A 16,618-nucleotide genomic window follows, 5' to 3' on the forward strand; every position below is an offset into this window, starting at 1 on the left:
TTCTGTCCGTTGCAGCCACATCAAATGACCTAACTCTGTGCAATTCCCTCCTTTATACCTTATGCATGTCACATTGTATCAAGAATAAACATTCATATTTGCATCACTGCCATAATGAAGAATACTTTATCATCATTGGTATCAAGTTATGAAAGATGTACCCATACTATATTGTAGGAGTGTCAAAAGATTTTCGAATTAACTGGGATTCGCAAAAAAAACTAAAAAAATCCAGTTTAAAAAAAAAAATATATATATATATATATATATATATATATATATATATATATATATATATATATATATATATATATATATATATATATATATATATATATATATATATATATATATATATATATATACTACCGTTCAAAAGTTTGGGGTCACATTGAAATGTCCTTATTTTTGAAGGAAAAGCACTGTACTTTTCAATGAAGATAACTTTAAACTAGTCTTAACTTTAAAGAAATACACTCTATACATTGCTAATGTGGTAAATTACTATTCTAGCTGCAAATGTCTGGTTTTTGGTGCAATATCTACATAGGTGTATAGAGGCCCATTTCCAGCAACTATCACTCCAGTGTTCTAATGGTACAATGTGTTTGCTCATTGGCTCAGAAGGCTAATTGATGATTAGAAAACCCTTGTACAATCATGTTCACACATCTGAAAACAGTTTAGCTCGTTACAGAAGCTACAAAACGGACCTTCCTTTGGGCAGATTGAGTTTCTGGAGCATCACATTTGTGGGGTCAATTAAACGCTCAAAATGGCCAGAAAAAGAGAACTTTCATCTGAAACTCGACAGTCTATTCTTGTTCTTAGAAATGAAGGCTATTCCACAAAATTGTTTGGATGACCCCAAACTTTTGAACGGTAGTGTATATATATATATATATATGTATATACACACACACAGTATATACACATATATACTGTTTTTAATCATATTGTTGATGTAGATCAGGGGTCCCCAAACTTTTTGACCCGCAGGCCGCATTGGGTTAAAAAAATTTGGCCGGGGGTCGGGCTGTATATAAATATAAACATATATATATATATACACATGTATACATAAATACATACATACATACATATATATATATATATATATATATATATATATATATATACATACATACATATACACATATATACATACATATATACACATCTTTACACACACACACACACACACACACACACACACACACACACACACACACACACACACACACACATCCACTGTATATATATATATATATATACATACATACATACATACATACACACACACACACACACACATTTATATATATACAGTCAAGAAAATAAGTATTTGAACACCCTGCTATTTTGCAAGTTCTCCCACTTACAAATCATGGAGGGGTCTGAAATTTTCATGGTAGGTGCATGTCCACTGTATGAGAGATAATCTAAAAAGAAAAATCCAGAAATCACAATCTATGATTTTTTAACAATTTATTTGTGTGATAAAGCTGAAAATAAGTATTTGAACACCAACATTAATATTTGGTAGAGTAGCCTTTGTTTGCAATTACAGAGGTCAAACGTTTCCTGTAGTTCTTCACCAGGTTTGCACAGACTGCAGGATGGATTTTCGCCCACTCCTCCACACGGATCTTCTCTACATCAGTCAGGTTTCTGGGCTGTCGCTGAGTAACACAGACTTTCAGCTCTCTCCAAAGATTTTCAATTGGATTTAGGTCTGGAGACTGGCTAGGCAACTCAAGAACCTTGATATGGTTCTTACAAAGCCACTTCTTGGTTTTCCTGGCTGTGTGCTTTGGGTCATTGTCATGTTGGACGATCCAGCCACGACTCATCTTCAATGATCACACTACAATACATGGCTGCAGTCATCCTCTCCTTAATACAGTACAGTCGTCCTGTCCCATGAGCAGAAAAACACCCCCAAAGCATGATGCTACCACCCCCATGCTTCACAGTAGGGATGGTGTTCTTGGGATGGTACGCATCATTCTTCTTCCTCCAAACACGCATAGTGGAATTATGACCAAAAAGGTCAATTTTGGTCTCATCTGTCCACAAAACTTTCTCCCATGACTCCTCTGGATCATCCAAATGGTCATTGGCAAACTTAAGACGGGCCTTAACATGTGCTGGTTTAAGCAGGGGAACCTTCTGTGCCATGCATGATTTCAAACCATGACGTCTTAGTGTATTACCAACAGTGACCATGGAAACAGTGGTCCCAGCTCTTTTCAGGTCATTGACCAAGTCCTGCCGTGTAGTCCTGGGCTGATTCCTCACCTTTCTTAGCATCATTGAGACCCCACGAGGTGATGTCTTGCATGGGGCTTCACTCCGATTGAGATTGACCGTCATGTTTAGCTTCTTCCATTTTCTAATGATTGCTCCAACAGTGGACCTTTTTTCACCAAGCTGCTTGGCAATTTCTCCGTAGCCCTTTCCATCCTTGTGGAGTTGTACAATTTTGTCTCTGGTGTCTTTGGACAGCTCTTTGCTCTTAGCCATGCTGAATGTTTGGGTCTTACTGGTTGTATGGGGTGGACAGGTGTCTTTATGCAGCTAACGACTTCACACAAGTGCATCTGATTCAGGATAATACAGTGGAGTGGAGGAGGACTTTTAAATGCGGACTATCAGGTCTTTGAGGGTCAGAGTTCTAGCTGATAGACAGGTGTTCAAATACTTATTTTCAGCTGTATCACACGAATAAATTGTTAAACAATCATAGATTGTGATTTCTGGATTTTTTTTTAGGTTATCTCTCATACAGTGGACATGCACCTACCGTGAAAATTTCAGACCCCTCCATGATTTCTAAGTGGGAGAACTTGCAAAATAGCAGGGTGTTCAAATACTTATTTTCTTGACTGTATATATACTGTATATATTTACAGTATATATATATATTTATATATACACTACCGTTCAAAAGTTTGGGGTCACATTGAAATGTCCTTATTTTTGAAGGAAAAGCACTGTACTTTTCAATGAAGATAACTTTAAACTAGTCTTAACTTTAAAGAAATACACTCTATACATTGCTAATGTGGTAAATGACTATTCTAGCTGCAAATGTCTGGTTTTTGGTGCAATATCTACATAGGTGTATAGAGGCCCATTTCCAGCAACTATCACTCCAGTGTTCTAATGGTACAATGTGTTTGCTCATTGGCTCAGAAGGCTAATTGATGATTAGAAAACCCTTGTGCAATCATGTTCACACATCTGAAAACAGTTTAGCTCGTTACAGAAGCTACAAAACTGACCTTCCTTTGAGCAGATTGAGTTTCTGGAGCATCACATTTGTGGGGTCAATTAAACGCTCAAAATGGCCAGAAAAAGAGAACTTTCATCTGAAACTCGACAGTCTATTCTTGTTCTTAGAAATGAAGGCTCAAACACAAAATTGTTTGGGTGACCCCAAACTTTTGAACGGTAGTGTATATATATATATATATATATATATATATATATATGTATGTATATTTGAAAAAAATAATAATACAAAAATTATAATAATATATATATATATTTTTTTTTTTTCTCTTTTTAACTTAGGACTTCCCGGGGCCGGTAGTTTGGACGGTGGTGGGCCGCATTCGGCCCGCAGACCGTAGTTTGGGGACCCCTGATGGAGATGGTCATATCTGCTGTACATATTTACTTTACAACAGAGAAGTGTGGAATACTTCTCTTGTTGCCTTAGTTGAATTTGACTTTATTAAATAAATAAATTAATTAAAGTAGAATTCTATTAAACAACACCAGTTTTTATTTTAAGTAATATATACATTTATCAGAGCGGTTTATCTATTTTATGGAGGAATGCAGTTAATCATATAACTGGCACCCAATGTTATTAAAAAAGTATTGATTTTGAATCGAGAATCGTTTTGAATAAAATCGTTACTGTCAGGCTTGTCCCTGACAGTTTGGTTATGTTTTAGTTTTTCCTCTGTGTTTGTCTTTATTTCCTGTCAGCGCTTTTATTTTGGTTGTTTCCTGCTGGTCTCCCTGAGCGCTGTTCCCTCAGCTGCGGCTGATTGGCACCTGGCCACACCTGGTGTCAATCAGCCAGATGCTATTTAAACCTCCCTTGCCAGCCAGCCTGTGCTGGAGTATTGTCGCTAATACTTGTCGTCGTTGAAGCTGGACTTGTATCCTGTAGCTGTTTGCAGCGTGCTGTCTTTTTGTTCCTAGTTCCTAGTTCCTGTTTCCTGGTATCCCGTTTCCTGTCGCCTAGTTTCTGGTTTGTGTTTTAACTTCTTATTTTTGACATTAAATCATGTTTTCCTGCACCAATCCTGCCTTCTCTGCATCTTGGGGTTCGTCATCAACACCACGTGACAGAATACTCCAGCCTAACACGAACCCCGCAGAGATTTCGATGGCAGAGGCTTAACAATGCTTTAACATTGATGGCCAAATCGAGGAAATACTTTGCCTCTTTTTGTAATCCCTCCCACCCATCCCTGTCCTGTGTTGGCTTCTCTGAGGGATGTCTGGGATCCGTCCCTTGAGGGGGGGGGGGGCTATGAGTAGCTGTGCAGCTGGGGAGGCACAGCTACTTCTCTACCCAGTGAGTCTGCAACAGACGGCGCCATCCACTCCGGTGGGTCTGCAACAGACAGCGCCATACTCTCTGGTGGGCCAGCAGAGGGCGCCACCATGCCCTCCGGTGGGCCAACAGAGGGCGCCACCATGCTGTCCGGTGGGCCAGCAGAGGGCGCCACCATGCAGTCCGGTGGGCCAGCAGAGGGCGCCACCATCCTCTCCGGTGGGCCAGCAGAGGGCGCCACAATCCTCTCCGGGGGGTCCCCCCAGGCCGGCGGACGAGCCGCGTCGCCAATTGCGGCGGCGTTCAACTCGCCGTCGCCACCTGACTCTTCCCTGCTGGTTGCGGGGACACTTGGCCTGGCGGCCCACCGCCTTGTCCTCCCTCCACCCTCCCGTGACTTTGGACTGTTTTTTTTGGGAGGGGGTGGGAGGTTCTAGAACGTCTGGTATCCGTTATGGGAAGGGGGGCTACTGTCAGGCTTGTCCCTGACAGTTTGGTTATGTTTTAGTTTTTCCTCTGTGTTTGTCTTTATTTCCTGTAAGCGCTTTTGTTTTGGTTGTTTCCTACTTGTCTCACTTCAAGACCAGTGATGGGTTGTAATAAGCTACATGTAGCTAAGCTACGTAGCTTAACTACATTTCCCAGGAGTTTGGCAGTAGCTTTGCTACTTTTTTAACAAGTAGATTTTCCTGTCGCTTAGCCACTTTTAGAGCCATGTAGCGAGGTAGCTTACATCAAAGCTACCAGCTACAAACTGGGTGAATGAGAACTTCCTTACATACGGAGAACATCCATGATGATTGGTTGGTGTTCATATGATGAGTCACAATTGGCTAAGGTTGGGGCCAAACATTACAGACTGGCCAATCAGAGGCAAGATAAGACCAGGAAGCACACCTAATTATTCATCAATTCCACATTATCAGCCAAATGAAACGATTAATTGATGTGACGGGTGATGTGTAGTGCAGGATGAGGAAACAAAAATGAGGAACATGAAAAAATGGAGTCAAGTTACCATGTCTATTCTGTGCTGCTGTTCCGTGTATTGCTGAGTTTGTGATTGTTTACTCTTGTCCAAAGATTGCTGGAACTCTTTTTGCTTTTTGCTGAGCAGTGACTGGTAATGCTGAAGGGTGCTGGTCTTCTCCTGCATAAAACATAAGTAAAATTGACATATGCACATTTTCTAAACCTATTATGAAGCAGTAAATGATTTCTTGTGGATGCCCATAAGGCATCCAACCAGGCATTTTTTTCCTCAGTACGATTTTATTTATTTCTCAACCATAAACTTTTTGAGTAAAAATGTCATATTTGTCAAAAATGAAACTGAAGATACCATTTTGGTAGACTCATCTAGTTTAAAACACACCAAATGTGCTACGTTCCAACTAAAACACAAAATCTACAAGTTTAAATACAATGTAAGCCAATGACATACAATAATATGATTGCTACTGGGGCTACATGATAAATATCGAATGAATAATTATTGGGCCGATATAAGGAACTATGACGTCATACCAATAAACCTAATAATAAAAAATTGATGAAAAAATATAATTAACAAAAAAAGCTCAAATTACTCCTGTGCTGTAGGTGGGTTAGGGCGAGCAAATCAAACGCTGATTTTCTCCTACCTGTGCCGTGCTGTAAGCAACCATGGCATTGTTTGTGTATAGAGATGTCCGATAATTGCTTTTTTGCCGATATATGATATCCCGATATTGTCCAACCCTTAATTACCAATTACAATATCAACCGATACCGATACATACAGTCGTGGAATTAACACATTATTATGCCTAATTTTGTTGTGATGCCCCGCTGGATGCATTAAACAATGAAACAAGGTTTTCCAAAATAAATCATCAAGTTATGGAAAAAAGTCCCAACACGGCACTGCCATATTTATTATTGAAGTCACAAAGTGCATTATTTTTTTTAACATTCCTCAAAACAGCAGCTTGGAATTTGGGACATGAGCATGATGAGGTTGAGGTGGGCGGGGTTGGGGGGGGACCGGGGATATATTGTAGCGTCCCAGAAGAGTTAGTGCTGCAAGGGGTTCTGGTTATTTGTTCTGTTGTGTTTATGTTGTGTTACGGTGCGGATGTTCTCCCGAAATGTGTTTGTCATTCTTGTTTGGTGTGGGTTCACAGTGTGGCGCATATTTGTAACAGTGTTAAAGTTGTTTATAGGGTCACCCTCAGTGTGACCTGTATGGCTGTTGACCAAGTATGCCTTGCATTCACTTGTGTGTGTGAAAAGCCGTAGATATAATGTGATTGGGCCGGCACGCAAAGGCAGTGCCTTTAAGGTTTATTGGCGCTCTGTACTTCTCCCTACGTCCGTGTACCACTCCGTACAGCGGCGTTTTAAAAAGTCATACATTTTACTTTTTGAAACCTATACCGATAATTTCCGATATTACATTTTAAATCATTTATTGGCCGATAATATCGGCAGTCCGATACTATTGGACATCTCTATTTGTGTAGAAGACTTTTTACGTGCTATTTGCACCAAATGTTCTGCAAACAGTCGGCAAGGAGAGGAAAAAAACATCGCACTTCAACACATCAAACGTTATGAAACGGCAGCATTATTGCAACGGCGTTTTGAAAGCCTACGAAGATGCCTGCGGAGCTAAAGAAGCTGCCGCTAAGAAAGGTGTGCACAAACTGCAGTTAGGTCCATCCAGACATGCCCGTGTTTCTCCTTCTTCTACATGTACGGACGCTTGTAAAAATCACACATGAAGAGCTGAAGAGAAGGAAACGCGCGATTGCAGCTATTTCAGATACAACACATCTCAGACGGCAACATAGCAATGTGGAGCCAGCCTGGTGGGATATGTTTGTCAACGAGTGTGTTGTGCTAGAGCAGTGGTTCTCATCCTTTTTTCAGTGATGTACCCCCTGTGAACATTTTTTTAATTGAAGTACCCCCTAATCAGAGCAAAGCATTTTTGGTTGAAAAAAAGAGATAAAGAAGTAAAATACAGCACTATGTCATCAGTTTCTGATTTATTAAATTGTATAACAGTGCAAAATATTGCTCATTTGTAGTGGTCTTTCTTGAACTATATGGAAAAAAATATATAAAAATAACTAAAAACTTGTTGAAAACTAAACAAGTGATTCAATTATAAATGAAGATTTCTACACATAGAAGTAATCATCAACTTAAAGGCCTACTGAAACCCACTAATACCGACCACGCAGTCTGATAGTTTATATATCAATGATGAAATCTTAACATTGCAACACATGCCAATACGGCCGGGTTAACTTATAAAGTGCAATTTTAAATTTCCCGCCACACTTCCGGTTGAAAACATCTAGATTTGATGACGTATGCGCGTGACGTCAATGGTTGATACGAAAGTATTCGGACCCATTGAATCCAATACAAAAAAGCTCTGTTTTCATCCCAAAATTCCACAGTATTCTGGACATCTGTGTTGGTAAATCTTTTGCAATTTGTTTAATGAACAATGGAGACTGCAAAGAAGAAAGCTGTAGGTGCGATCGGTGTATTAGCGGCTGACTGCAGCAACACAACCAGGCGGACTTTGAGATGGATAGCAGACGCGCTACCGTGAGTACAGCTTTGGCTTCCAAACATTTGATCGCTTGCCCGTACGTGCGTGTCGCTATGTGCATGTCACGTACGTAACTTTGAGGAAATATATGTTTCTTGCCAACTCTGATGGCGGCCAGGGTGTCGTCGAAAGCTACAACGCCCGTCGCCGCCGTCCCGTAGCTAAGTTAGCTTCAATGGCGTCGTTAGCAACAGCATTGTTAAGCTTCGCTAAGCTGGAAATTATTAACTGTGTATTTACATGTCCATGGTTTAATAGTATTGTTGATCTTCTGTCTATCCTTCCAGTCAGGGGTTTATTTCTTTTGTTTCTATCTGCATTTGAGCCTGATGCTATCACGTTAGCTCAGTATTGTCGTGGAGATAAAAGTCACTGTGAATGTCCATTTCGCGTTCTCGACTCTCATTTTCAAGAGGATATAGTATCCGAGGTGGTTTAAAATACAAATCCGTGATCCACGATAGAAAAAGGAGAAAGTGTGGAATCCAATGAACCCTTGTACCTAAGTTACGGTCAAAGCGAAAAAAGATACGTCCTGCACTGCCTCTCTAGTCCTTCACTCTCACTTTCCTCATCCACAAATCTTTCATCCTCGCTCAAATTAATGGGGTAATCGTCCCTTTCTCTGTCCGAAACTCTCTCGCTGCATTGTAAACAATGGGGAAATGTGAGGAGTCCTTCCTCCTGTGACGTCACGCTACTTCCGGTATAGGCAAGGCTTTTTTTTATCAGCGACTAAAAGTTGCGAACTTTATCGTCGTTGTTCTCTACTAAATCCTTTCAGCAAAAATATGGCAATATCGCAAAATGATCAAGTATGACACATAGAATGGATCTGCTATCCCCGTTTGAATAAAAAAAAATCATTTCAGTAGGCCTTTAAAGTGCCCTCTTTGGGGATTGTAATAGAGATCCATCTGGATTCATGAACTTAATTCTAAACATTTCTTTAAAAAAAAAAGAAATCTTTAACATCAATATTTATGGAACATGTCCACAAAAAATCTAGCTGTCAACACTGAATATTGCATTGTTGCATTTCTTTTCAGAGTTCTTTTTGACAGATATTTTAGTGAGAAACCTAAGCTTGTGCTTCACTGAGGATCTTTGTCAGTCTTGGTGGCAGGGAGGCAACTGCTGTGATCAAGCTCTTCTCCACGCAAAGTCTGTTTCTTTGCTGTGATTTGATCACAGTCATTGCAGAGAAGGAGGACTCACATAAATATGTGGAGGCGAAGGGTAATAGCTGGTCCAAAGCTTTCTGCCCCAGGTCAGGGTGCTCCTGCTTCACAACACCCAGAACTGGGTGAGTGTGGAGGTGGAAAACTTCATCTTAAAGCCACGGTCAGATGACACTTCTAGGAATTTTTCCTAATAAGTGACAGGTAGCTTGCTTCTGGTAGCTTCAGACAATAGAAACGGATTTCTCACCCAATCCAGCTGTGCAGATTTCTCCTCCATGTCAGGAAAGTAGTAATGAAAATCTTGAATCAAGTTGGTCAAATGACCCATGATGACTGACTTGACTGGAGCTCTGTCCACATCCTCATTTGTGAGAAAATCATCCACCTGAGGAAAGCAGGTGAAATTTCCCTGAGCACAGGCCGTTTTCCACAGCTTAGCATTCTTCTGAAAACCACCCACCTTGTCATAAAGGTTTAAAATGTTGGTGTCCTTGCCCTGTAGGGGCATATTCAGTTCATTCAGTTTGCCGAAAATATCTGCCAGATAACATAACCTAGCAAGCCAGTCCATGTCCTGGAACAAGGTGGCGTGGGGGGAATGGTGATCAATCAGAAAGGTGTGTATCTCGGAACGTAATTCCAACAGCCATTTTAGTATTTTCCCTCGGGAGAGCCAGCGCACTTCTGTGTGCAGCAGCAGTTGCGTGTGTTCAGCTCCCATATTTTCACAGAGGCGACGAAACAGACGTGAATTAAGTGGCCTTGACTTTATAAAGTTGATGACTTTGATGCTGTCGTTTAAAACGTCATGAAGCACAGGGGTAATTTTCCTGAACGCCAATGCCTCCCTGTGTGTGACACAGTGAGTCCACTTCACGTCTGGGTTTTTTTTTAGCGCGTGCAATCAGTCCTCTCACGCTGCCCGTCATTGACGCTGCTGCATCTGTGCAGACGTTGCTACAGGACTTCCAGCTGATGCTATTCTCAGAGAAGAAAGTGTTGACAATGTCAAAAATGTCCTCTCCTGTTGTTCTCCCGTCTAATGTTTTACAAAAAAGTATGTGCTCATAAATATCGTCAGTATAGATGTATCTGACAAAACCTACAAGTTGTGCATTTCCACTAATATCTGGGGATTCATCCAGCTGGAGGGAAAATGAGTCGCTAAGTTTTCCAACAACTTGCTCAACAATGTCTTTTCCCATTTTATCTACTCTCCGGCAAACAAAGTCATTTGATAAAGGCACATTCTTTATTTTCTCGGCTGCGTTTTTATCCAGTATTGTCTCGGCCAGCACTGCAGCGGCTGGAAGTATCAGCTCTTCAGCGATAGTGAACGGCTTTTTGGCTTTAGCAACAAGCAAAGACACCGCGTAAGAAGCCTGCAGGGCTTTGGCTGATATTGTGGAGGCCTTCCGCATCGTGTCTTGAGATGACCTGAATTCATTTAGTCTCCTCTTAAAAAAATCAGCTGGCTTACCGACATGGCAAGCGTGTTTTGTCCGGAGATGCCGCTGAAGATGTACGGGCTTCATGCCGCTGTTCGCTAACATTTCTCCGCAGAAAAAACACAATGCCTTGGGGGGGTTACAACTCGAAGCCGTAAATCCCATTAACACATATTCTTCGGAATACTGTCTGAATTTTGCCGGCTCTGGTTTGGCCTTCTTTGGCACATGTTATTCCTTGTTTTCAGCTGCATTACTGCTACGCTTTAGAGGCCTACTAAAATGAAATTTTCTTATTTAAACGGGGATAGCAGATCCATTCTATGTGTCATACTTGATCATTTCGCGATATTGCCATATTTTTGCTGAAAGGATTTAGTAGAGAACATCGACGATAAAGTTCGCAACTTTTGGTCGCTGATAAAAAAGCCTTGCCTGTACTGGAAGTAGCGTGACGTCACAGGTTGTGGAGCGCCTCACATCTGCACATTGTTTACAATCATTCCCACCAGCAGCGAGAGCAATTCGGACCGAGAAAGCAACGATAATTGTTTGTTTTAACCTAATTTTGATGCTTGGCGCCATCTTGGAAATATGCTAACCTCACTTATATTGTCATGCTAATGTTAGCATGCTAATGTTAGAATTCTAACGTTTTCTGCTAGCTTTTTAGTTAATTGTGTATGTTTATACCTAAAATCATAGATTCTGATACTTGGCGCCATCTTAGAAGTATGCCAACGTCTGTTATATTAGCATGCTAATGTTAGCATGCTAAAATTTTATGCTATCTTTTTAGCTAATTGTATATGTTTATAGCTAAAACCATTGATTCTGATACTTGGTGCCATCTTATAAGTATGCTACTGTCTGTTATATTAGCATGCTAACATTTTATGCTAGCTTTTTAGCAAATTTTGTATGTTCATACTTAAAATTATAGATTCTGATTCTTGGCGTTATCTTAGAAGTATGCTAACGTCTGTGGTCTTAGCATGATAACATTAGCATGATAATGTTTATGCTAGCTTTTTAGCTAATTGTATATGTTTATACTTAAAACCATAGATTCTGATACTTGGCGCCAACTTAGAAGTATGCTACTGTCTGTTATATTAGCATGCTAACGTTTTATGCTAGCTTTTTAGCAAATTTTGTATGTTTATACGTAAAATCATAGATTCTGATACTTGGCGCCATCTTAGAAGTATGTTAACGTCTGTTATATTAGCATGCTAAAGTTTTATGCTAGCTTTTTAGCTAAGTGTATATGTTTATACCTAAAACCAAAGCTTCTGATACTTGGTGCCATCTTAGAAGTATGCTACAGTCTGTTATATTAACATGCTAATGTTTTATGCTAGCTTTTTAGCTAATTTTGGATGTTTAAACCTAAAAATTTGGATACATGGCGGCTTCGATCGACCCCAGGCCAGAGTTTAAAGGCACATCTTAGATAGCAGGCCGATCAAAATTTCTGTCAGAACTTTCTATTTGTTAAAGTTAAAGTACCAATGATTGTCACACACACACACTAAGTGTGGTGAAATGTGTCCTCTGCATTTGACCCATCCCCTTGTTCCACCCCCTGGGAGATGAGCGGAGCAGTGGGCAGCAGCGGTGGCCGCGCCCGGGAATCACATTACATAATATCCTAGTAAGATAGCATTTAGTGGACATATATTTTGAGATTGCAACAAATGGACCAAAAATCCCGATCACGTCAATGAGCAATGTGCGTTTGGTCATATTGAGTATGAATAAGACAGTGAGTACCTGTAGCTGCTTCTCCAGCTCAGTATTCCTCAGTGCAGCCTGACTGTAGGCTGATGTCTTCTCCTGTAACTGCTTCTCCAGCGCGGAAACTCGAGCGCTCTTCCTTTTCAGCTGAGGTAAAACAAAGGACAATGCCAGCTAAGCTTTGAGAAGTTGCCGAACAAAACCGTAAAACAACAACAAAAAGACAAGCGATGTTACTTCTTTTTCTGCGGCCGAGGCTTGGTTGGCTTTGTCTATCTTCTCTGCCTGGATGTTCTGTAAGTGGGAGGCCCGTTGGGCCTGCAGGGAGGAAATCTCCTCCTGGGCTCGGTTCACGCGATCTTGCAGTCGATCAACCAGGCTGCTTTGTTTCATGCGCTCAGCCTCCTTCACCTGTATGACCTGTAGAAGCTGCTGGTAACCTTCACCTGATAAGGCATACAAACCAAACGACTGAGATGGATGGGGTTACAAGGGCCATTGTGTTACTTTGATCGTTAACAAAGAACCAATTAGTTTGGTTGCACTAACAGACTCTTGCAAAGAAATCTAACTCAGTTGTTTTTAATCGGAGCAAAAATGAGAAGAGATAAATACCAATGGTCAGTTAGTCTTCAAGGATATTAGTTTGAGCTTAAAAAGTCATTCCAATAATTAAAATCAGATTGTTGCAGTTTATTACCATGTCATCTTCTTGCTTTCATCAGAATTTAACTGGAAATTATGATTTGTTTTGAACTTCATTGACTATTAAGGATGTTACAGGTCCAACATTTCGAAACCTTTTTACTTAAATTGTATATAAATTATATATATATATATATATATATATATATATATATATATATATATATATATATATATATATATATATATATATATATATATATATAATTGCAGAACAGGGTGCATCATTGGGAATACCTTAATCAACCACTTTATGTACGCTGAATTTGGCCATTATATCTCCCAGTATGCCAGGATCTTCAGCTCTCACCGGATCGGTTCGTAGCCGAGTGTGAAGCGACTGGGATGAGAATCAGCACCTCCAAGTCCGAGTCCATGGTTCTCGCCCAGAAAAGGGTGGAGTTCCATCTCCGGGTTGGATAAGAGATCTTGCCTCATGTGGAGGAGTTCAAGTACCTCGGAGTCTTATTCACGAGTGGTGGAACAGTGGATCGTGAGATAGACAGGCGGATCGGTGCTGCGTCTTCAGTAATGCAGACGCTGTATCAATCTGTTGTGGTGAAGAAGGAGCTGAGCCGAAAGGCAAAGCTCTCAATTTACTGGTTGATCTACGTTCCCATCCTCACCTATGGTCATGAGCTTTGGGTTACGACCGAAAGGACAAGATCACGGGAACAAGCGGCCAAAATGAGTTTCCTCCGTCGGGTGGCGGTGCTCTCCCTTAGAGATAGGGTGAGAAGCTCTGTTTATTCGGGAGAAGCTCAAAGTAAAGCCGCTGCTCCTCCACATCGAGAGGAGCCAGATGAGGTGGTTCAGGCATCTGGTCAGGATGCCACCCGAACGCCTTCCTAGGGAGGTGTTTAGGGCACGTCCGACCGGTAGGAGGCCACGGGGAAGACCCAGGACACGTCGGGAATATTATGTCTCCCGGCTGGCTTGGGAACACCTCGGGATCCCCCGGGGAGGAGCTGGACGAAGTGGCTGGGGAGAGGGAAGTCTGGGCTTCTCTGCTTAGGCTGCTGCGACCCGACCTCGGATAAGCGGCGGGAAATGGATGGATCGTATGCTCAGACTATGGAGTCAAGTTTGACATCAAGTATGATGCCACAAAGAGTATGGTAAGGATATGTAGGACCAAGGAGGATCAACATCTTAATTTCCCAGGTTTCTACTTGTCTGGTCAAACCCTGTCTGTGTGCAACAATGTCGAATACTTAGGCCACATCATCAATGACAAGATGGAGGATGATGCGGACATGCTTGGACAGAGAAGAATGCTGTATGTCCAAGCCAATATGCTGGTGAGAAAATTTCACTACTGTTCTGATGAAGCGAAGGTGTACTCGTTTAGAGCTTACTGCACCCCTATGTACACAGCACCCCTCTGGGTGAGGTTAAAAAAAAAAGAGCTTGTGCAAACTCCAAGTTGCATATAATGACTGTCTCAGAATCCTGCTCGGAAAGCCCCAGGGGTAGTAGTGCCAGCAAGCTTTTTTGTGATTTAGGGATAAACACCTTCCAAACCACCCTGAAAACGAATGTTTAAGTTTATATGTAGACTGCAGGGGTCCGAGAATGATCTTATTATACAGATAACCAGTCCTAGGTGTAGTTCTGTTAGGTACCAATCCTATATATGGAAACACTGGTATCTGTTCCTTTTATAGAATGTGTAGACACATTTTTTAAGTATAAATATTATTTTTTTTATTGCTGCTTTTATTTATTTATTAGATGCCTTTTACTGAATATGCACAATCACTGTTTTATTATTTATTTATTATGTGATATGGCTTTTCTTTTTCCTGTATTTTATGTTTTGTTTTATGTACTGTATGTGATTGTATGTGTACTTGGACGTTGGAGTCTGCAATAAAGCTTGATTGTTAGTTGGCCTTGTGATGAGGTGGCGACTTGTCCAGGGTGTACTGCGCCTTCCGCCCAGGTGCAGCTGAGATAGACTCCAGCACCCCCCGAGACCCCAAAAGGGACAAGCGGTAGAAAATGGATGGATGGATGTTATTTTTCAAAGTGTCCTCGGGTGTTTTGAATGTGTTATTATTATATAATTTTGTATTACATTTGATTGGAAGCATGGTCCAAAAGTCAAACAACAATCCAGAACTCAAATATTACCAGGACAAAATAGGGAAAATCCAATCACCATTAGCCACCAGTCTGTATTTTGGAGTTTTATGTGGCTGTAAACACAGTACACACTTATTCTCACACTATTAAAAGACAAGCTGCGTCGTCTCTCTTTCACAAACATTTAGGGATGTCCCAATCAACATTTTTAGCCTCTAATCCCAATCCGAACTTTTTGGCGTCAGATCGGATCCGATTTCAAGTTCCGATCCGGTATAGATCATAAAACTGAAAATTTTTATGGCAAGTAACTAAAGTAAACACAATAACAAATTTGTATGAAGTTTTTCTTATTAAATGTAGAATTTGCTAGTATTGTTGTAAATCAGATGATGTATCACATTTGTGGTATTGAACGCTATTTTTTTAACAAAAAAAAGTGGACTAATGGACAGTTACAAAAGTAAAAACTAGTATTGATCCCTTTAAAATCATTTGGGTTTTGCCCTTAAACCCTTCCTGTATCCAGAGTCTTACTCCCTGACTTTGTCAACAATAACCAAAAACACCAGAAAAACTGTTTTGTAGTAAGAACAAGGAAAAGACAAATTAGTAAGTATCATTTATACACTGATACTACACTTGGTGTGATGATCCGTTACCCGGATCATGTTTTGTTTTAGTTTAGACTCCCTTAGTTCTGTTTCAGCACCCCTGAGTTTGTGTTTCTTGGTTGCCATGGGTGCAGATTATTTTCACCTGCCTCTGATTAGTGTTCTGGACGCTCACCTGCTCCCGGGCACTAATCAAAGAGCTATTCATTCCTGCCTTTCGCCACACTCGGTCTGGCTGTTTTTCTTGCTTCATGCGACAAGTTAGGTTGGTGATTATTGTTTCCTTGTTCCATACTAAGCTTTTCCTTTAGCTTATCATAGCTTTCAGTGAAAGCGGCGCACTTGTTCTGTTTTGTATTCCTGTCTGACTGATTTATGGAAAATCAATAATTTTTCCACCGTCCGTCTGCATCTTGGGGAAACGATCCGCACATTATCATGCGACCACACCGTAACACTAAGTATCGATAGCATCAACATCTGGTTCAATTATTCCTACTTTACACAGGAGCTTAAGCCGTTAGCTTCTTGTGTCGTCCTGTTTGGTGTGTGTAGCATGCTGACCCATTCCTTTTACTCTAGATCAGGGGTGTCAAACATACGGCCCGCAAGATGAGTTTGCTAAGTGTAAAAATTAGCTTCATTTTTAA

The 16,618-nt window shown here is 40.8% G+C and overlaps 1 protein-coding gene across 3 annotated transcripts in view; it reads right to left on the reverse strand.

The window, feature by feature from the left end:
* Positions 1-16,618, reverse strand: part of ccdc18 (coiled-coil domain containing 18) — a 101,231-nt gene that overhangs the window by 59,402 nt on the left and 25,211 nt on the right. For all 3 annotated transcript variants that reach the window (XM_062022271.1, XM_062022270.1, XM_062022269.1), the window contains exons 9-11: positions 12,799-13,007; positions 12,598-12,708; positions 5,598-5,729 (exon numbers count right to left, since the gene is read on the reverse strand). In XM_062022271.1, the coding sequence (XP_061878255.1) occupies positions 5,598-5,729; positions 12,598-12,708; positions 12,799-13,007 (452 nt within the window). The remainder of the gene's footprint in view (positions 1-5,597; positions 5,730-12,597; positions 12,709-12,798; positions 13,008-16,618) is intronic.

The sequence above is a fragment of the Entelurus aequoreus genome, linkage group LG16 (genome assembly GCF_033978785.1).
Source record: "Entelurus aequoreus isolate RoL-2023_Sb linkage group LG16, RoL_Eaeq_v1.1, whole genome shotgun sequence".
NCBI classification, from domain to species: Eukaryota; Metazoa; Chordata; class Actinopteri; order Syngnathiformes; family Syngnathidae; genus Entelurus; species Entelurus aequoreus.